Source organism: Accipiter gentilis, chromosome 33, assembly GCF_929443795.1.
Source record: "Accipiter gentilis chromosome 33, bAccGen1.1, whole genome shotgun sequence".
Taxonomy (NCBI): Eukaryota; Metazoa; Chordata; class Aves; order Accipitriformes; family Accipitridae; genus Astur; species Astur gentilis.
Genome location: NC_064912.1, coordinates 18,388,095 through 18,409,195, shown reverse-complemented (window position 1 = coordinate 18,409,195; position 21,101 = coordinate 18,388,095). Strand labels below are relative to the sequence as shown.

The 21,101-nt window shown below is 45.9% G+C and overlaps 1 protein-coding gene across 3 annotated transcripts; it reads left to right on the top strand.

Annotated features, from left to right (window-relative positions):
* Positions 1-6,628: 6,628 nt before the first annotated feature.
* SSTR5 (somatostatin receptor 5) lies at positions 6,629-15,400 on the top strand. 3 transcript variants are annotated; one of them, XM_049791166.1, is made up of 2 exons: positions 6,629-6,685; positions 13,446-15,400. In XM_049791166.1, exon 2 carries the CDS (start codon positions 13,510-13,512, stop codon positions 14,620-14,622), a length of 1,113 nt encoding a protein of 370 aa, XP_049647123.1. In that variant the 5' UTR covers positions 6,629-6,685; positions 13,446-13,509; the 3' UTR covers positions 14,623-15,400. The 3 variants fall into 3 exon arrangements, with proteins under 3 accessions (XP_049647123.1, XP_049647124.1, XP_049647125.1); XM_049791167.1 differs by lacking the exon at positions 6,629-6,685 and adding an exon at positions 8,101-8,196; XM_049791168.1 differs by lacking the exon at positions 6,629-6,685 and adding an exon at positions 13,167-13,247.
* The last annotated feature ends 5,701 nt before the right edge of the window (positions 15,401-21,101 follow it).

Sequence of the window (21,101 nt, the reverse complement as noted above, 5' to 3'; positions counted from 1 at the left end):
CAAGACATGCAAAGTGCCAGGAAGAATCCAAGAAGACGTATTCTACCCATTAACCAAATGCTTACTAGCAATAGCAAACCTGCTAATGAGACTGGCTCACTTCAGCGCCAAAGCGAATTTCACTGTTGAATTTAATAATGAGGCTATTATGTTCCACAAATTGGCACATGCGCATAGATACTGTTTTTAATATTTCTTTTTTTTTTTTTTTTTTTTGCATCTGCTTCTCATTAAAAGCAAAGCAATAAATTGAAATGAATTTGTCTGCAGACTTAATTTCCTAACAGGACCAAAGGCTGCAAGTTATTTCCATTAGAAGACAGCTAACGTGCTAACAGAGGCCATGAAAAAGAATACATGCAGAAAACACGGCCTCAAACATGTTATACTGAGGATATTACAGGTGTGGGAAGGACTGCTTCCAGCTTGTCTGAGCAGGAGATACAAATGCAGGGGACATGGGCAGCCTTCTGTGGTCCAAGATCCACAAGGACTATTCAAAATTGAGGTTCAAACTTGACGTTAGGAAGCATTTATTTACAGAGAGGGTGGTCAAACACTGCAACAGGCTTCCTAGAGAGCTGCTCAATGCTCCAAGCCTGTCGGTGTTTAAGAGGCATTTGGGCGATGCCCTTAATAACATGCTTTAACTCTTGGTCAGCCCTAAAGGGCTCAGGCAGTGGGACTAGGTGATTGTTGGGGGTCCCTTCTGAAATATTCTGTTCTGTCCTGTTCTGTTCTGTTCTACTCTATTCTAAAATGCTGCTTTAGGACAGGAATAAGATCTAAATGTGTGTCTACACGGTCTTCATGCTTGTGAACCTGCAGGTGGGTAGAAGTACCTGCAAGCAGTACTGTAGGGAATGCACCAGCTCACACCAAAATGCCTCAGAGCTGGTGTGGTCAAGGTTGCAGGTTACATTCCTTCACTCTGCCTCTCCTGGGAAGAATTGAACCTTGTTTCAAAGATGAGAGAAAAGTTGAAAATACCAGCTGATCCTTAGAGGCAGTATTTTTCCGTAAGGCAGGAGACTAGTTCTGCCAGAGCCCAGCCACCTCTTTATTGACACGCTGGACAAGGTGGACAGTGATCAGCATTGACAAATCGAATTTGTTTTCCTCACTTGTTCTCCGTGAGATAACTCACATCAAGGTCTTCATGTGGTGGAAGTGCATACAGTGCATCACTGCAGATTTGAGCTATTTGAAGTACCTTTGTTGCAACGCTAGCACAAGGATACAGGATTCTTCACATGTTTTTTGTAATAGCTCCAACTTCTCTTGCTTCCCAACTTACTTTCATTCTTTGGAAAAGCTTTCATTGCTGCTTCTATTTGGTAGTGACAACAGGTTAAGCACTAAAAAAACCCTCTTGACTTGGGTTTTGTGCTAAACAACTTATAGCATTGTTCGGCTGAGAGTGATGCCCTAAACAAGAGATTGCACCGTGGGGCTGGTTGCGTCATGGATTTGTCTGTCACAGGTAGTACAGGCTGCGCAAAAACCTTCCCGGCCTGTGCTGAAAAACTCAAATCTTGCAAGTGTTTCTGACCCAACAGTTTCTAAAAAATGGTTTGGCTTACCAGAAATATTATCATTCAGCTTTGAGAGTTTCTCAGATAACATGAAGGAAGCACTTGTTTACGGTTGTATCCGATGCCAGGGAATGCTATTACTTCTACACTCCGTATCTTTTTGCTGGAGAGCACTTGTAAGTCAAAGATCATCTTTCTACGCTTCTCCTTGGAGAAAGCAGCAAGTTCTGGATTTGAATCTTAAGACGTGCGGTATTTTACCACATACTTGATTTTAGCAAGTTGCTACTATTATCCTTTCCAAGTCTGCAACAAGTCCCCAAGCTTGTAAATGTTTGTCATTAGAGCTCAGGAGCTTTCTATGTAATAAAGCTTCTCTCCTTATTTAATAAACACTGGTCTATTAAATGATTTGCCTGTGTTTACATGTGCATCATGAGGAATCCAGCAGAAAACCAACAAGTTTGCAGGCTTCAGATGCTGGCTGCTGTTCACATTAATAACTACAAAACGAATAATGAATCATTAAGTAACTCACCTTGTCACTTTGCTTCCTGGTCACAAGAGTACAACAAAAAGCCACCCACAGAGGTCACAAGAGACCTGTCGACTTCCCCAGCTCCAATCCTCAGCCCACGGAGCACATTTCTGAACGTGCCAGCACCAGTGCAATCTCCATTTCAGTTTTTGAGCATCTCAGTAGCATCGACATGCTTAGGGGAGGAGGACCTTTATGTAGGACATGTATTTTGCACAGCTAAAGTCTGAAGAATTATGGTGAATTTTCCTTAGAGGATAGCTGGAAAGGTTAAGGAGGACTGGGCAAAAATCTAGGCTTTAATAACAGTTTGTCTGCCAGATCTAGGGCTGAAGGAGCAATAAGTTTTCTCCATGGCTATTGAGAACAGCTGATTTGAAAGTCACGGAAAGAAAAGCAGTTTTCTTTCCCACCCAAGTTGCAAATAGCCGAGCAATGTTCACTCAAGGTAGCGATGAGCAAACCTAGCCCCTCGGCCCGTGCTTTCTCCTCCAAGAGGGCTTCCAAGAGGCAGAGAGGGCTGTTGGTGCATCACTGCGGTGGGGAGAAACCCAGGGCTGCTCAGTAATGACCAACTGGGAAGATCTTCACACATCTCTGCTGCAGGCGATTCAACAATTTGACAACAGATGGGCCTGTAATTACAGTCCATTTGAGAGATTTTTAATGCACTGATTTGAAAGGCATTGATTTTTCTTCCTCGTAAGGAGAATAACAAAGAGAAGCGAAAACACCTCAACCTCGCTGTGATTCCCGCTGCCTGGCTTTTCACAGCATATTCTGCAGGCAAAGTGAAAACATTTGGCTTTAGCCAGCCAAACTGTGAATGTAATTGAATGGAGTAACTGTCTTCCAGTTAGAAGCTGAGCTGAAGCATGTTTTCTGTGAGCTTCAAAAATGTTTGAGCTGAATGCAAGCCAATCATTAAAAAAAAAAAAAAGGGGGAAAAAAAAAAAGGAAAAAAAAAAAGAAAAGTCCCTTCTGCATGTGGAGTTCCTGGGAGAAGCAAAGATTGGCAACCCAAGCCCATGGCCATGCCCAGGGCTCTTGAGGTGGAGGGGTGACAGATACCTGTAGCTAGTGTAGTCTGAAGCCTTGAACAGTGAGTGGCAGAAAATGGATCCATTTATTTCTATGGTAACATGAATAACTCAGGACTACATTATACCCCAAATTTCAGAAATTTTGAAAACTCCAAGTGATGAACAATCACTCTCATCCAGCAAGCTCGATGATTTTCTTTCAAGGTAATATACTAGAGCTCTTACCCCATACATTTCCTTTTTCTCAAAACTGGAAATGTTTAAAAAAAAAAGTTAAAAATCCATAGAGGAAAACATACTGTAACCTTCAGGCAGAAGCCAGAATTGAGTCTCAGGAGCCACAGCTTCACTTGCTGTGACTGCCAGTGTTGTAGCTTGCCAGGGTGGGCATCTTCACTTTGGGAGTCTTGTGGGGATGAGCAACGGACACATCTCCCAGCCCCAGCTGGCTGTTTAACCAAGAACATACTTCCCTCTTTGCCAGTGCCTCAGACTCCCATTTTTTAAAAATAAACATACTCCTTCACCACTTGGGAAGACTTTGAAGCACCAAGGAGTTGACTTCCAGCCTGGCAAAGTTATGCAGATTTGCCTGCTTTTCAATACCGATTTCAGTGGTTTTGACCTTAGTCCTCTCATGATTGTGAAAACTCTGGGTCTAATCCTTAGCATACAATCAATTTTTAGAGCAATGGCCTCAGAAATGAACTGGGAGCAAACCATACATCTTCTGCTCCTTCTCAGTTTCTCTGTTCATCTGAGTTTGAGGCTTGGACCCAAGTCTACCGCTGAGATGGTTTACACACTAATAATTCCTCCCTTGCCAGCAATCCGTCTCTGTTCCTTGCTGCTGGGTTCAACAGGAGAAGCTGCTGACTTAAGTTGCCCAGGAGTTCTTTCTTCTAAAAATATTGATCACCGCTCATCCTTTCTGCTTCAGCTGAATTTTGACAAGGCAGTTTCAAAAGCACAGGAAGAGTTTCCCATACAACCTGTCTTTATGGCTCCCTTGGAGCTGTCACCTCCCCCATGTTACACTTATGCACCATTTAAAAATGTATTACTACCATTACATTTGTCAGCAACTTCAGCATTGTTCAATATTGCAGTAGGAAATGCACCATTCAGGGATCATGTTGTGACACTAAATTTCTGTATGTGACAAGGAATGGCAAAATAAATAGACTTGTATCCAAGTTATGGCTATTCGAGAGGTGTTTTTACACAAAGAGTAGAACAAAACAAAAGAATGCAGTTGAAGGCTTTTAGCTCAATATTAGATCTCTCCCCTCTCTATAACCCCAACACAAAAATGTTAAAGATATATAGACTATACAGCTATAAAACAAAGGAGACACCCAGTAGAATTAAAAAAAAAGACCACTGTCACATCACAGTCGTGCGCTTGTCCTCCACACATCTCATCTGCCTCGCACATTGACCCTCATCACAACAAACCTGGGCCATCACCCTTCCCACGCGCCTCCGAAGGGCTGCGAGCCCAGCCTGCGCTGCCGGGTATCTGCGCCCACGCTCGTGTGCCAGGAGTTATTTTTCCTCCCATGTTTATTCTGCGGTTGGTGTAACTGATCTCTGGTCTCTGACCAGGGGCATTAGCCATTAAAAGCGTGATAACGGGTGGCGTTTGCAGATAGCCTTTGTGTTCACTTCGTTCAGCCCTGAAACGGAGCGTTGCTGTTTACTTGAGTCGGTAAAGAATTCGACAAGCCTTGAGAGCTGTTGAAAATCCTGCCTCTATCATAGCACGGATCCTGGTGAAAAATATTTTTTGGCAAGGTGTTTATTTGGCAGAAGAGTGGTGTTTTCTTCAGGGAAACTTAGGGACCACTGTGTTTTCTCAGCAACTTTTTTTATATCACAAATGATAATAAAATGCTGATAAAATATATGAGGGAAATTCATTAAATTAGCCCTATTTTGATTCAAGCTGATATTCACAGTGGGGCTGTTGTATCACATTTTGCCTGGCATGTTTTCAAAGAAGGTAATCAAAATCTCCTCTTCTTTTCTGTTTATCAACCCAACTCTATTTTTATCAGATGACTCTCCCCATTGTCATGGCAAGAGCAGACTGGAGTCTTAGTTCAATTTAGCAATACATGACCATAAATACATCAGCAGATTGAATTAAAAAGTGACATGCCAAAAGCAGCTTTCTCCTTCGCTTTTTTGCATTCACACATCTGACTCAATCACAGATCTCTAATTGAAAAGCCTCAGCAGTGGATTAAGATCATATACGTTATTACGAAGCGCGATGCCCCGTGCATGCTGATGAAACCAGGAGCTCCTGGCAGGGGTTGGGGAGCCCTGCTCTCAGCGAACCCCCCAGCCACCTCTCCCATCACCCCTGCTGTGTACACGGGGGCAAAGTGGCGGAGCAAAGGGGCTTAGGTGACACCGGTACGGATGTTAATATGCGTAAGAGCAGAGGGAGGGTGCGGAGCAGAGGGGGGAGAGCTACGTCTGACTTTTATCGCACTTGTTGCATTCGAAGGGCAAAAAGATTTCAGCCCTTTCCTGCCCAGCAGAACCCCGGTAAAGTCAGCGGGAGTTTAGGAGGGAGTAAATCGAACACCGCGTTTAGCCTCACAGCCTGGCTATTAAGCCCTTCGTCTTTCCACTCGTTAGTGATTTTAGGGCCCGATTCGGAACCAGCTGGAGTAAAACATGCCCACATGGGATTCTCCACGGAGAGGCAGGATGCCGAGCGGCGACCCTGTCACTCAGCCTTCTCTTACGCTCAGTGCCCGGGGAGAGGAGCGTAAAATAAATGTGATGAAGATGACAGTCCCTTCTCGCTGTCCCTGAAGGAGCTCCCCGCTCGGGTCCCCCACTTTTGGAGGAGCAGCACCAGCGAACCCCCCTGCCCTTGGGGAGGGGGGCTCGTTCCAACCGAGCCTGCGGGAGTCTTTAAAAGGACTTCTCCGAGCTGGAAGGGAGTTAGAGCAGGGGAAGAAATGCAGATCTCCTGTGATAGCCCTTTCTCTTCTCCTGGGCACGGAGGGGGTGCTCCCAGCCCCTTCCCCGGAGCGGCCGCTCCCCTCGCAAGGCGCAGACCCCGCACCCCGGCAGGTCTCCCCCTGGGGTGGGGGGGTCCGGGGCAGGACAGCGGGGTGACAGAGCCAGGTAAGGGTGTCCCTGACCTTGGGGAGGGGGGAGGCACAGGCATGCCGGGGATGGGAGGGGAGAGCAGAGCATCCCGGCTGGGGAGGGGGGGGGGTGGGGGGGGGCTTCTTCCTCCGGCACCGACGGTTCCCCGACATCCAGCCCAACTTTTGGCAGAGTGGGTGGCCCCGGATTGTGGCATCCACCCCCCCATCCCCATCCCCATCCCCTCACCACCGGGAGAACCCCCTCCCTCCTCCCTCCCGGGGGGGGTGGGGGGGGAACGGCCGCCGTCCCCGCCCGCCGCCGGAGGGAAGCGGTGGGGGGACGACGACCGGGGGGGTCCGTGGGCTGAAGCCGGAGCAGCGCTGCAACCCAGGGAGGGGGGAACGGGGTTGTTCATGCCTTCCTCCGAGGAAGAGGAGTCCCTGGAGCTGGAGGTAAGGGGTGTCGGGGGAGAAGGGAAGAGCCAGAGGGAGGCAGGAGGGATGGGGAGGGGGCAGGTTGGGGCTTGGGGAAGCGCAGTCCGCTTTTTTTTTTTTTTTTTGGGGGGGGGGGGGGGGCGCTCTCTGGGTTGAATAAAGGGACAGGAACGCTCGGTCCCGTTTGCGGGTCCCCCGAAGCAAGCGGCTACCCCGAGTTTGTTCCTTCTTAGGGGGGATTTTGCTGCTGGAAAGCGGAGTGAGCCCGTCCTGGCCGGGGAGGGGGTGACGGGGAGAGGACCCCCCCAGCGGAGGATGCGGTGTTTAAAGCAGGACAATCCTTAGCGTCGCTTAAAAAGGAGGAAAAAAGGCAGCGGCGGGAGGGATGCGCAGGTACAGCCCGACTCCAGCCCCCAGCTGCTGGAGTCCCACCGAGACCCGAAAAGGGGGCAGAGCCCCCAGTGCTGCCCAGGCTGGTGGGCCGGGGGCACAGAAAGCCGTGGGGGAGGCAGAGCTGACCGCCCGATGCTTTTTTTTTTTTTTTTTTTTTTTTTTTTTTTTTTTTTTTTGCTAAAACACGGGAGGGATGTGCTGGGGACGGGGGGGGTCAAAATGTGCTCCCGGGTGGTCAGCGAGAAGCGGCTGGTCAAGGTCAAAGCGGAGTCCTGGGAGTCACCGTCGGGCTGGACTGGGATTAGCCCCCTGTGTCCATTGGTCTTGCTGGTTTAAAGCAGCTCCCAGTATCCGCAGAACTGGGCACAGCTCGTTCCCTCTGCCCAGACCTTGGCACTGAAGAGGAGGGAAGGAGCGACCCGGCTCAGGTGTTTTGAACTTGCAGGCTTGCGCTGGGGTAAATGAGAGACTTTTTATAGTTCCGTGGGGGAGGAGACATGCAGGTTACACCAGGCAGCCAGTATTTAGGGTGCTGGGATGAGTCTGTTAGTCCTCGTGTTGGGAATCCCAGCTTCTGGGGGACTCTGTCACCAGGGCTCGGTGGCCGGAGTGGATCCGCTCTGCATCTGCTTCTCATTAAAAGCCGGAGACCTCGCACCTTGGGAGGTCCTGTCCCCTCTCTGAGGCTCTTCTCCTGGAGCTGCTCCACTTCTTGCAGCAAGAGAAGCTGAGCTCCTTCCAACCTGGGGCTCTCCTGGAAGGGTTCCCTCAGCCAAAGGGATCTGTGGGCGTTTCAGCTCTACCTCAGCCTGGGAGCAGACACAACCTATAGTTAAATGCTCCTCAGCTGAACTCGTCTTTGAATCTGTCACGCTCCTGATACCGCTTGATGTCAATGGATTGCAGAGGAAAGAGGGGCAGAAGAGAAACATTTCGGTTAAAAGCCCTGGTTGCAGCGATGCGGCGGTGCAGTTGTTGGAGTTTAGCCCCAGCCACACCTGCCCGGGTGTGAGCACGGAGATGTCGGGCTCCACGCTTTCCTCTGGCTGAAGTTACTTAAATCAACTGATCTGGGAGCAAAACCAGAAGCAGGCGGTTTACATGACTGTTTGTGTGACAGGACCGGCTCAGCCAAAGTGAGTAAACTCTGAGCATAACACAGCCTGAAGTGTGTTTGGGGAAAAAAGTATTTAGCAAATATTTGGCAAAAGCAAAAGTGTTTTATGGGCTGTTTGTTTGCAAACTAAAAATAGGACCAAGTTATCAGGTTGTGTATCTGCAGAGTGCTCTAGGAAATACTGGGCTGGTCCGAGCAGGGTGGTAACAAAGTGTTGCCAGCATGAAAATATAGTTCTTAAAGATTTTGATAGTGCTAAAAGTGGCAAGACGTTATTTAACTTCAACTTCAGTTGATCAGTGTTTAGTACCAATACAGCTAGTCAAAACAGAAAACCAATTTACTGTGAGAAAGTTGTTTTGTTAGGTCTTCCGTAGAAAAAATCAATTGCTCCAGTTTTTGAGGGTGAGAAACACATACTGAGAAATATCAGATGTCAGATTTTAACAAGGAGAAAGTTCCCTTCTGAACTGAAACCTTTTGCTTTTTTGCCCCAGCTGGTGGAACAGGGCAGGGAGTGGGGAAACCCAAGAATTTTCTACGAGAAATGATGAGATTTCTATGCTCCCAGGGAGCTACTGGTTTAGTATAAGAACATTATTATAACTGTAAGAAGTTGAAGTGGGTCTTGTCATGATGCTGCATTTCCTTCCCCCTCATGCAGAGCCTTGCCTGGGTGTTTGTGTTATTTCAGAGCTGCTCTGCCAGGTAACACCAACCTCGCACCACCACCTCCCTCCTTTCCCCTTCCACCAGCAGCTCGTTCTCCCTCCTGCAGCAGCAACCCTTGGCTCTCCCTGCTCCATCCATACAAGTACAAAGCATGAGGCCCCATGGGTGGTATTTGGAGAAGCATGTGATGAACTCTTATCCCCAGAAGGGCAAATTTACTGGAGGACCAGGAGAATTTTTCTTCCCTTTGTTACAGCAAATTGCTCCACTGACATGTTGCAGCCAACTCCATGGGACAGGGGAAAAAAACCCACAAAGTTCTGCTGCTATTAGATACTTCTTGGATACTTACCCAGGTGCTTCCCATTACTACCAAGGCCATCTGTTTTAAAAGCTTATCTGCCTGGATTACCATTTTGTCTGTTCCTGCTAGTTATTCTGCACCTGGACGCAGTTATCTGCCATTCTGTTGTCATAATTCTCTTCACGGCTATTATGTTTGATGCTACATATGAGAGAGTTATGATTCCAGTGGTAAATAGGCAGCAAGATCAAATCTTGACTCATAAAATTAGGTTTCTTTATGGAATTCCTTCTTGATCCCAGTTATACCCAGCTATACGCTGATGCAATGCACTTCATTGAGTTATTTTTGCTTTGTTATTGTAACTGAAGCCAGGAAGAATTTCAACCTGGATCTGCCTGGACAGTTTTAAGGTTTGGTTTTCCTTGTGTTGTGATGATGCTTCAGTCAGTGGATGGGCTGCTCTGTGCTGTTAGGTGGATACCTGCTCTTGTGCCCAGCAAAAGCATGTTTGTTTAGGGTACCTGCTAGAGAAGTTTTCACAAAGGCTAAATACTTTCTTCTGAGCAGAATGGTCTGTACCATAACATGTCTGCTAGTTCTTCTCTCAGTTTTCTTGGGCAGGGACACAGGCAGTCAGGTACATTCAGCTGCAGTAGATGCCTATTTTTTTTTAGGGTACTGCTCGGTAAAAGGAGAACTTGGAATTATACTAGTGATTACTCTGGATCTATGTTCTTAGCTCCTTATTTGTCCTTTCTGGTTTGTGTGGTTTAAGCAGAAAGCACATAATTTATGGAGTATACCAGTATGATGTCTTGGAGATCAAATACTGAAGGGGAAAAACTCTGGACGAGAGAAAGTCCCCTAGAGGTGTGGGGTTTTTTATTAATCCATTAATTAAGAATACCAGAACAAGTGTATAGGATATCAGTTGGCATGCCTTAATTATATTTAGTCATCCTTTGTTAAGGTTCAGGGTCATTAACTGCTGTAGTGGCAAAATTGTGCTATTGAGGGGCAAGCTGTCAGCTAGACAGAGGGAAAAATCATCTATGCTCATCAAAGACAGGCAGCAAAACATGCTTTTGCAGCTGTTCAGGGTTTTTTTGCTGTTGCCATGCCATAATGAATCCCCAAATACCAGTGGCTACGCAGCAAAGGCAATAAGGTTTCAATGGCTTAGTGGATAAAGCACTGAATGGGGACTCTGGAGATCTGGGCTCAGTTTTCAGATCTGGATGACACTAAGCACATCACATCCCCAGCCAGTGCATAGGGAATGTTCAGATGATGGCAGCTTCTTGCTGGTGCTGCCAACTTGCAGGCTGTCACCAAATTAAGAGACTAAAGACTTTTCACGAGAGCCTTAGCAAATGCATTTCTTTCTGAATCCACCTGCTGTTGAAGGGAAAGGTGCAAAATACATCAAATGGAACAAAACCCCTGAGAGTAAAGATTAATGTTCACATGAAATCAAGAGAAAAGCCCCAAAATACTAAAGAAGCAGATCGAGAAGCTGCTGAGGTATCACTGACTCCTGCACAGCAGTAGGAGACCGTTACAGGAGAAGAAGAAAGATGTCCATCCTCATTTTTATAGCACTAGGATGAGGGCTACACATGACTGTATTTCCTGACCTTCCCCTACTGAGCGGCAGCACTGGTTCTTTCCACTGTCCTCCTACTTCTGCAGTCCCAGAGCAAAAATTTTGCTTTTTGGCCCAGACTGGATGTTGCTGAGCTAGTCTGGACTGCTGTTGGGCAGAAGTGCCTTCCCAATCTCAGCACCATACTTGGTCCCAAAGATGCAGTTCCATGAATATTTTATAAACACCGACTGCCCTATCCCACCACCCATTTCCTTTATAGTCTTCCCTTCAAAGATACTGGCTCACCAGCTGGGTTGCACAGCATCTGGGTTGCACGGAACTGCAGTCTTCCAAAGATCAAACCCCTCGCAGCCCAAGAGGAGCGTCGTGCTGCTTTGGCTTCTCCCAGATTTCTCCCACAAATAATCTGAATTTTAATACAAGTTTCTAATTTAAAATTAGCATCAGAACAGAATTTAAAAGTCCATTCTGTGGCCAGAACTGGAGTTTGCTTTTTCTTATGTAAGGAGTAAGTTTAGTCCTATTTAATTCACGAGGAGCGTGGTCTCAGCTGACGTCTCCCTCCAGTGTGCTGTCAGGGACTGCTGTGACTCTTGCAGGGGGCCCATGGCTGCAATACCTAAACCCCAAACACCACGGTCACATATTCAGGACCTGCAGTTCCTCCTTGCTCCTTTTCGTCTCCAGCTACAAGCCAGCATTTGTTTGAGCTTTGGCAGTTCTCTCAGCTTTACCACCCCAGCCACCCTGGATTTCTGATTTCTCTGGTACATCTCCTCCCAGCCACAGAGTTACATGTGAGACACCTACTTCCCATCTGCACATTTCCAAATCCGAACAGCATATTTATGATTACTACTGGTAGCTGGAGGGACTTCTACTCTCACCCACTGCAGTTTTTCTCACCCAAAGAGAAAGCACAGTAACCAGTCTGTGGAGGTGTTTGCATTCCTCTTGGAGACGAGAAGTCTCTTGCATGCTTACACAGTACTGGATTTTGCTTTTACTTGAAAGGCATGGGTGCAATGTGGGCAATCCAGGCTCATGCCCCCAGATTATTAGGGAAACCCAACCATCAGGTGATGGGAACAAATGTTGCTGGGCACATCCTCCTTGAGCACCTTCACCACTGTCTGCTGGCCAGACGTGGGAGAGATCTTGGGCCAAATTGGGGTTTTGAATCTCCACTCTTTCATAGCAGATACTTTAACTTTTTTATAGTGGTAAGCTTTATAAACACCCACTTAGACCATGTTCAGACAAAGAACGAAAAAATATTCATGTGAATCAAGCATGCCGCAGAAACAGAGGGTTGGAAATTTTCAACCCTTTTCAGATTGTCTAATAAAACGTATTCTGTCACCAAATTTATTCAGCTGCCTGTGTCCTGAAGCTGCCCACTGCAGTTTGGATTTCTTGCAGAAGAAAGGTGTTTCTTAAGCAAAAAGCACACTTCAGGGTGAGAGGAGAGGGATTCAGAAGCACTAACAGAAGAATAGTCTTGAGAGATGGAAAAGAAACAGCTTGTTCCTTTCCATTGCAGTCTTCACATCTGCACGCACATGACCTGAGCCGATGGAGAAGTGTTCTCAGACACGGTCCTTTCCATCTTGGAGTTCATTGATTATTTTTCTAGGGTTTTGTCGGTTGTTATGGATGGTTGTGTTTCCCCACCTACACAGCTGCTGATGCTCCCTGGGGGTTCTCAACTGGTTCTGCCAGGCAGTAAGTGGCATTTGAATACATCAAACTGAGACTGTTTCTATGCAAACAGGGAGACCTGTGAAGCAACCCAATACGAAGAGCTGGGAACTATCTCTTGTTCTGGATTCTGAAAGCATCCGGAGCTTGTACAGGAGTGAGGTGGGGCTGAGTCGGTCCCTGAGCCTCTCCAGGCACCCTCTGCTAAGCGACCACAGAATTTTGGCTCTGGGCTCTGCTTTCAGTCTGATTTGTATGCGCTGTTCTGTCAGAGTCTTTCAAAATTATCTTTTAACATTTTCTTTATCAGTTTTTAGGCAGAAAGCTAGGAGGAAAGGTGGGTTCTGGATTTGTGTATTTTTGTGCAAGTTGGGAAGTAGAGGGTATTATCGCCCCTGTTCCTTGATTTCACGAAAGAGGAAAATGTGTATATGATGACAGGTTACGGAGAGTGAGATGGTCAAACAGTAAAGTTTGCTTGCCAGGTGGCACAGGAGGCATGCAAGAATTAACATTTCTCATCAGCAGAGGAAGGACTGGCCTTGTTACCAGCAGGATTTGGACCTGAACGGCCCACATGCCGGGACATTCACACTCCTTTGCTGCAGGAAAGCTTCTGCTCTGACTATGAAGTGTGATGGCCATCACCCTCTCTCCTCTCGCTTGCATGTCCGGGTGGGATGCATGTCGTGTTACTGCCGTGCAGCCTCCCATCTTCACGGTTACATCCAGCCCTGACCCCGCTGCATGGAGCTCGTGAAAATTAAACAGAGACCACCAGGTACTGGGGTGAGTGCTTGGGCTCTCTCATTGTGCAATTCCTTTGGTCAGGCCTTGATCTTCTCGCATGCGGTGACTGCATAATTCAAACACAAATTCTGACTATAGGTGGGAAATTAAATGATGTGCAAAAATTAGTCTACTTTGAATTCACTCTTTCTTTCTCTCTTTTTCTTCCTTTTTTCTTTTTTCTTTCTAGGAACAAGATGCCCATGAAGTTTAATTTTGCTTAGCCTTAAAAGAAAAACTGAGGAGTAAAAGTTATGGATCCTTTATACTTTTCCAACACATTTAGCACAGAAGCTAGTTCCAGCGATGTGAATTCCTCACTGCTGACAAATGTGACAGAGAATGGGACGCTCTCAGAGCAGCCCTCCTTCAAATACATCCACAAAGTCCTGATTCCCATCTGTTACCTCCTTGTATGTGCGGTTGGACTTAGCGGCAACACATTGGTCATTTATGTGGTTTTGCGCTATGCCAAGATGAAAACCGTCACCAACATATATATCTTGAACTTAGCTGTTGCCGATGTGCTCTTCATGCTGGGCCTGCCCTTCCTGGCCACCCAGAACGCCATCTCCTATTGGCCTTTTGGCTCCTTTTTGTGCAGGCTGGTTATGACTGTAGACGGTATTAACCAATTCACTAGTATTTTTTGTTTGACTGTGATGAGCATGGACCGCTACCTGGCAGTAGTTCATCCCATTAAATCAACCAAGTGGAGACGTCCCAGGGTGGCCAAGCTCATCAGCGTGACTGTCTGGACATTCTCGTTCTTGGTGGTGCTTCCAGTCATCATCTTTTCAGATGTGCAGGAAGACTTTCAAACCTGCAACATGAACTGGCCAGAGCCAGTCAACATCTGGTCAGCAGCGTTCATCATTTACACATCGGTCCTTGGTTTTTTTGGTCCTTTATTGGTGATCTGTCTCTGCTACTTGCTGATCGTGATTAAAGTCAAATCTTCAGGGATCCGAGTTGGGTCTACGAGGCGCAGGAGATCAGAGAGGAAGGTGACCAGGATGGTGGTGATCATTGTGGTGGTCTTCGTGTTTTGCTGGCTCCCGTTTTACATGATGAACATTGTCAATTTGATATTCATACTGCCAGAAGACCCTGTGTTGGTAGGGGTGTACTTCTTTGTGGTGGTCCTGTCCTATGCAAACAGCTGTGCCAACCCCATTCTTTATGGATTTCTTTCTGACAACTTCAAGCAGAGTTTTCAGAAAGTCCTTTGCCTCCGAAAGGGCAATGGTGTAGAGGATGGTGACCCCATTGAACACAGGCAAGAGAACAGCAGCCGCTTGCAGGAATCGATGCTAACCCAGAGAAATATTGAATTCAATGGACATATGCAAACTAGCAAGGTCTAAGGGCATGGTTTGGTACTGCAAAGCACTTGTAGACCTGGAGAACTTGAGGACTTAAAGGAGAGAGGGGCTCATAGCAAAGCTAAAATCTGGAGACCCACAAGCTCAAATAAATGTACATAGACTTCTCTTCGCTCCCCTCCCTTTCCCAGCTAAAAGCGTTATGGGCTATACTGAGCTATGTAAGCTCTTACAGTGTTTTAGCTGAGTCAGATGTGTGTTACCACTTGCTGTACTCTAGAGAACTGATTTACTGGTACACACTGCCAGCTTTGTACTGCTCTAGTGATGCAAAACAACACTAAACCTGTTTTAACTACCTTGTTAAGCTGAGTTTATGGCTGCTTTGCACTGTTGGGATCAGCTCAAAGCAGAAAACAGCTCAGATAATATCTTTGGAAGCCTTCAAGGGGATCTCTTAAAAGAAAAACGCTATTTCTTAAGAGGAAGTTTCATACAAAAGAGGCCACAGCACTGATCTCAAAATTGTGTATGAGCCATGGTTCTAGAGTGCTGTGTAGCCCATTTACATTGTTTTACTGTCATTAACCCATGGAAGAGATTCATAGTATTAAGGAATCTTTCAAACACAATAAGAAAGAATAAAAACAAGACTAGGAAAACACTGTTGAAAGGATTCAATGTATTCATAATACTTTCACATTCTAAACCAAACTGCATATAAAATGTAATGTAACCACTTTATTATTATGTAAGTGATGATGATTGTGAAGTCCTGGAAAGCTGTTGTGTATATGTATTGGTTCTGAATGTAAGTATGGACGTGAATATAAACTGTATTTTCAGAAATTAAAACTAGTTCAATCCCCTTCTGACTATCCATTTCATGGCTTCGCCAAGCACTGTCAGGCACCACGCAAAAAAGATATAGCTGAGTCTTTGATGCTTAAATCATCGTAGGCGCTATATAGTTGAGTATGGTAGGGCCAAGTACAGGCACTTATGGGGCTCTGTCCTGCTCGGACACCAAAAGGAAAGTCACTGTGCCTCATGGTGCTTGGGAGCTCAGTAGGTACGTAGAGACCAAATGACCAAGGTGAGACCACAGAGCAGGATCAGGGGAGTAAGGAACAGCACCCAGACCCGATTCCTGCCTCCTATCTGGTCCAAGCTACTTGCGCTGTGAAGCGAGGACTCTTCATACACGAAAAGGAAGAAAGCAAATTAGGTATTTGTTTTAATCCAAGCAGAAACTATTTGTTCTCTTTAGAAATTGCTTTCCACCCCCACTGTTACCCACACAGGTCAAACAGTCCTCTAAGGAAATTTATCTGTATATAATAGCAAGCAGGGCAGGGGATACAAAAGGAGAGGGCATCGCAGCTGTCCTTCCAACCTTTGGTGACCTACAGCATCTCTAAGGGACATGGCTGAGCCCCGGCACCAGCAGGAAATACGAGCCTGGCATTTGTACAAGCAAGGCAGATTATTCAAGTAGCTCTAAACAGAGCATGATGCTGACATGGGTCCCCCATAAAGCGCAACCCAGAGAAGGGTAGACAAGAGTGACTAGAGTGAGAGGCCCCGTTCTGAAATTACTGAAAATTTGGGGGTTGGCAGCCTTCCAAAATGAGATCCAGGTTGCAGTCCTTTCCCCCAAACCACGTCCTGGATTTTGCACCGTGCAATATCTACTCACGTGTTGGGTCATTTGCACCATAAGGTGCTAAAAGCAGGTGTAATCTGTTAAAACGTGACACTGTAGTGCACAAATACTTCTCCTTAAAATGCTCTGCAGGAGGAGAAGTTAAATCGCTGCCCAGAGACCTAGTCATTGGGCTTCTTAGCAGGCTAAACCTGACCCTGGATCTACCCATCTTTCCATCAGCTCTAGCAGGCAAGTCCTTTGGGATTCATGATCATACCTAAGACATTTCTGATTGATGTCTGTCTTTGTTGGGGAAAGCATGTGTTTCTGTTCAGTGATATATATTCTGGCCTACCATGGGTGGGTCCCAACCAGCACATACATCTATCTTCACTCCAACAACCACAGTGGAGGAATGTCAACAAGCTCCTGGGAGGGTGAAAACAAAGTAAAATCTGTCCATCCTTCCAGGCTGGTCCAGGAAAACATCGCGCATCTGCAAATACAAACAGCAAAATTGTGTTATGTCCAGTAAATCAGCCGGGGGTGAGAGGTAGGGGTACTACAGGGAGGTCCCATGGTAGGCCATAGAACTGAAATGGTCTGTGTATGAAGAACGGAGAAAGCAAGACAACAGTGAGAAGAAAACATCTTTTGCTCTGTAGGCTGACTCCAGCCAGCATAACCTGTAGCTCAGGGTAGGCAGAACCTTTGCCCAAGGGTGTCCCCTCTCATCCACGCAGGTGGAGAACAGACCTGCCTACACGACCACCAGCGCCGAGGACCGAGCACACCAGGCAGGATGATAGGCTGAGCTAAAACCACTCAGGCCTTGACATTACTTACTCCTGATGCAACTATTTAACATGAACTCATAGGACAGACCAATTCTTAAATAAGTTCTTGCTTCTACCCACTGTTACTGTGTATATATTCACCATTTTCCTTCTTTGTGCCATCATACGGGGCCACGCTCGCATTCCCCAAGCACAAGAGCGCAAGAACTCACCAGATACAATGAGAGACAATTGCAGGATGTATCCAGAGCCTGGTCCTTGGTTTGGGCCATTAGTAGGTACATTTAGGCTGTAGCTCACTTTCCATACACCTGCGCTATACCATGGCCATTAATTCAAAATCACAGCACAAACAGGTTTACATTGATTAATTAAGTCATGCAATATCTATTATTTCCGGAATTATCAGGCTGTTCCAGGCATAAATCAACTCCCTTATCAGTTCTTGAGACACATGGAGTAATTAGTGCAGGCCTTTATGTCATCTCTGCCAACTCCATCTGCCTCCAGTTGATTAGCCAGAAGTTCTTCTCCAGTGACAGAATTAGAAAAACCCATTTTAGTTCACAGATCATTTTGCAAGCAGCAGTAATAATTGATGCTCTCACGGAGGGAGGGTGCCCCATGTACGCAGCATTGGTAGCTTGCTCTGCAGAAGCACAGGGATGCATAATTCAAGCCAAAGTGTGTTGCGGAGTACATCTATGCCATCGTTCATCACCAGCCTGATCCTCTGGAGCAGCTGAGCTCTTAAGCACAAGGAAAATTAGCAGAATGAAGAAACCAGGGGGTTGTTCACACTAACAGCAAAGCTGAGCAATGCTGGTTGCTCTCACTGGCTATATGCTATATTAGTATTTGCTATAGAAGTAGCAAGACGGAGTTACAAGCAGCGAATAGCTGAAATGCCAGGGCAAGAGGCTGAGGCTGTGAGACTCTGCCTAACTCACTTCACCCATTGTACATCAGTTTCTGTGTCTGTAAAACTGGGAAGAACGGTACTGACATCTGTCATGCAGCATTCAGGGCTGAAAGCACCAAAAAAACCCCCTTATAATTTGCTGTCTCCTACCAATGTGTTTGGAGCTCCATAAAGATCAGAACTGGCAGTCCTGGAGAGATGCCATTGGGGACCAGAGGGGAAGGGTGTCACCGCTGCCAGTCCTCACTAGTATTTTTCTAAGGCTGCCTGAGAGAAGGGCTGCTTGGGTATCTCAGTCTTCATTTTTAAGAGAAATCATTTCACTTGGGGATTATAAAGCATTACTGATAAACTTGAAGCAAGTGCACCCAACAGCCTCAAAACCAGCAGTCCAGCAGAAGCCTTTGATGTGCTTGGGACTGGCAGCAGCATGAACAGAATTAAAATATACAAGGAGCAGCGGTCTCATACTTAGCCTTTTATATTTTGAAAGAAGCTTATAGGTGGGGCAGAGACCAGCGTACGGCATAGAGAAGTTGTGAGCTGGGCGCTGGTTTGCCAGAAGGCTGCTCAGAACGGAGACGGGGCAATTCAGTCGGAGAAAACTACCAGCAGACTCAGAGTGATGGTCTGAGGACAGAGAGTAGATAGCAAACCCAAAATGTCCCTCCAGATATTTCATCCCAGGATCAGACACCCCTTTTAGACACCTTTCAGACTGAGGTGTATCAGACCCACAGGGACTGTGTGAGTGTTACTTTAACACAAAAATAAAACCATGTTGCTAAAATAAGTCACACACCTAGAGATTAAGCAATATAACGAGAAGCAGATGGAAGAATAAACTCCAAAACCAGAGACAATAAAAAAACCTCCTCAGTGGATTAGGTAAGAACACAGAAGAACTGAAGAATACTCATAAGACCAACACTTGAGTAAAAATTGGCAGAGTTGAAATATTGATGACTTCTGGGTAACTTCTTATTTTCTCTTCAGGGAAAAAGCTAATACCCATTTCAAACCTCTCTGAGCATGGGATAGGGCTAAAGAGGTGTGATAAATGAAGATCCAGAGTTTTATTGCTCTGTCACGTTAATCTAGTGCAGTATCAGGAGACACCAGTGTAACAATAATCTGGTACATTAGGGATACTCTGTTTTTCTTTCCATGATGATTTTATAACATGCTGGAAAGAAAAGCCAACAGTGTTTCATGCCAAGATGCTTTATAAACATTAATATTGTGCTAACAAAAGCATAATCTTTTACAACAGAGGAAGAGTTTTAGTGCAAACTATATGCTCTTTGTGTACCCAGCAAAATTTCTCTGTTCTTTTCTCTGACTCAAAGTCAGGTCAGCATGTCCTGTGTGGAGTTACCATGCACTAATCATCTTCAGTGGTCTTCAGGCTTATGCTACAGACCTTGTCTTCCCTTTGCGCTGTTAAAACATTCTGGACAAAGTACACAATATATGCATCGAATGAACCAAACTCCAAAATTGTCTGCATATTTTCTGCGTCCTAAAAACTCTATTTTTCAAGTGATATGACTGTTGCTTATGAAGGTAACTCTCAGGTCTCTCACGGGCTGCGAAAAGCCCACCCAAGCCCCCCTCGCTGGGCTGTTATCTCAGCCCCCAGCTCATTTCCCGGGTGGCCACACTGTCCCCTGGGGGACACAGAGGCTTCAGCCCCCCGGGACATCGGGGCTGCTCCACTGGCATAGCCAAGCTAGCCCTGGAGCTTACTCCCACATCAAGACTGAACAGGAGTGGAGCAAATCAGTGCTGATTTCAGCGTGAAATCAAATCTGCAGTCCATGATGAAGGGTTATACCTTGTTAATCACTTATTTTTTTCAATGGCCCTTTTGATGCTCTGACCACAAGTGAGGATCAGAAAGACACAAAGGATGCTGAAAAGCACTATCTATATGCTGATCAAGCCAGGGATTCTCTTCCCCTTGATTTCAAAGGAAACCAGTCTTGATAAAGCACTGAAGATGAACTGCTTGCAAGAAAGAATGGCACCAAAATGCAGAAAAACTCAGAAGTGTCTGAATTTCTTTCTGATTCCTCTCGTGACTTACAGCAGGGGAGCAGGACTTGGCTTCTATTAATTTGCCATAAAAAAATAAAGAAAACATTTTAGAAATGTGTGCAGCATGTACCCATGAGATTGAAAAAAGCTTTCCATTAGGCTAATGACTGATTTGTTTTCTAATTTAAAAAGAATCAAAACTAATTTTATTTACTAAACAGACAGTAATGGTCACGGTCCAGTGAATGAATAAATGTGCATTTCAGAAGGAATTCTTGTTTTGCAAACACATTTAATTTAATGCAACGTGTTCCTATAAAAACAGGGGAACTAATGAGGAACGGATGACTCTGTCCTGTCATGCACTCTCTGTGAAGAAAAGATGGGCTTGGGCTTGTGCTGTTAACTTAGGACTCCACAGATCTTGGCTCAGTTCCTAATTTTAACCTTACAACTTTGGTGTAAGGTAGGCTGTGATTCCCAAAGTTTTCCGCCTGTAAAATTAACCCAGTTCTTCCTTTCTCACGCCTGTCCTACAGGGCAGAGAGATTTGAAAGTCCCATCACAAAGTGCGTGTTCGGTGCCAGCACCATGGAGTTTACATCAGTTTCATTAAAGTCTTGCAGGAATAGTCAATTTTTATGAAAAGGATAAGTTCTGGTACATTGATTTTGTGTCTCTTTAACATGAAGACTCCTTTCCCTTATTCAGGTGGGGGTTTTGCTGGTAAAAGCTGTGCTAGATGGACAATCAGGTGGTTCTCATCGACAATGCATCTCCAGAAAATTTGCAGCTTGCTCTGGGCACTACGACCCTACTTGTCATTACCTGCTCCAAGAGGGACCACTTTGAAAGAAAATTGCGTTTCAGTGTGGCTCTCTTGGGGCAAAGAAGATTAAATAGATCACACAAACCGGGTCTTGATGGACCATCCAACACGTTAACACACTGTCCATCAGTGGCACGGCCAGGATGATGATGCTCAGCCATGCCAACCAATACCCCCATGAAACCTGGGTAAGTCATCAGTGTCACAGGTACCGGCCATGTGCAATTCTCGACAGCCACAATAGTGATCAGGCAAATGGTGTATGAGTCAGATAACTTTAACGAG

What these genes read in the sequence shown, in the direction of transcription:
- SSTR5 (XM_049791166.1), top strand. Translation starts at nt 13,510, where the DNA reads ATGGATCCTTTATACTTTTCCAACACATTTAGCACAGAAGCTAGTTCC.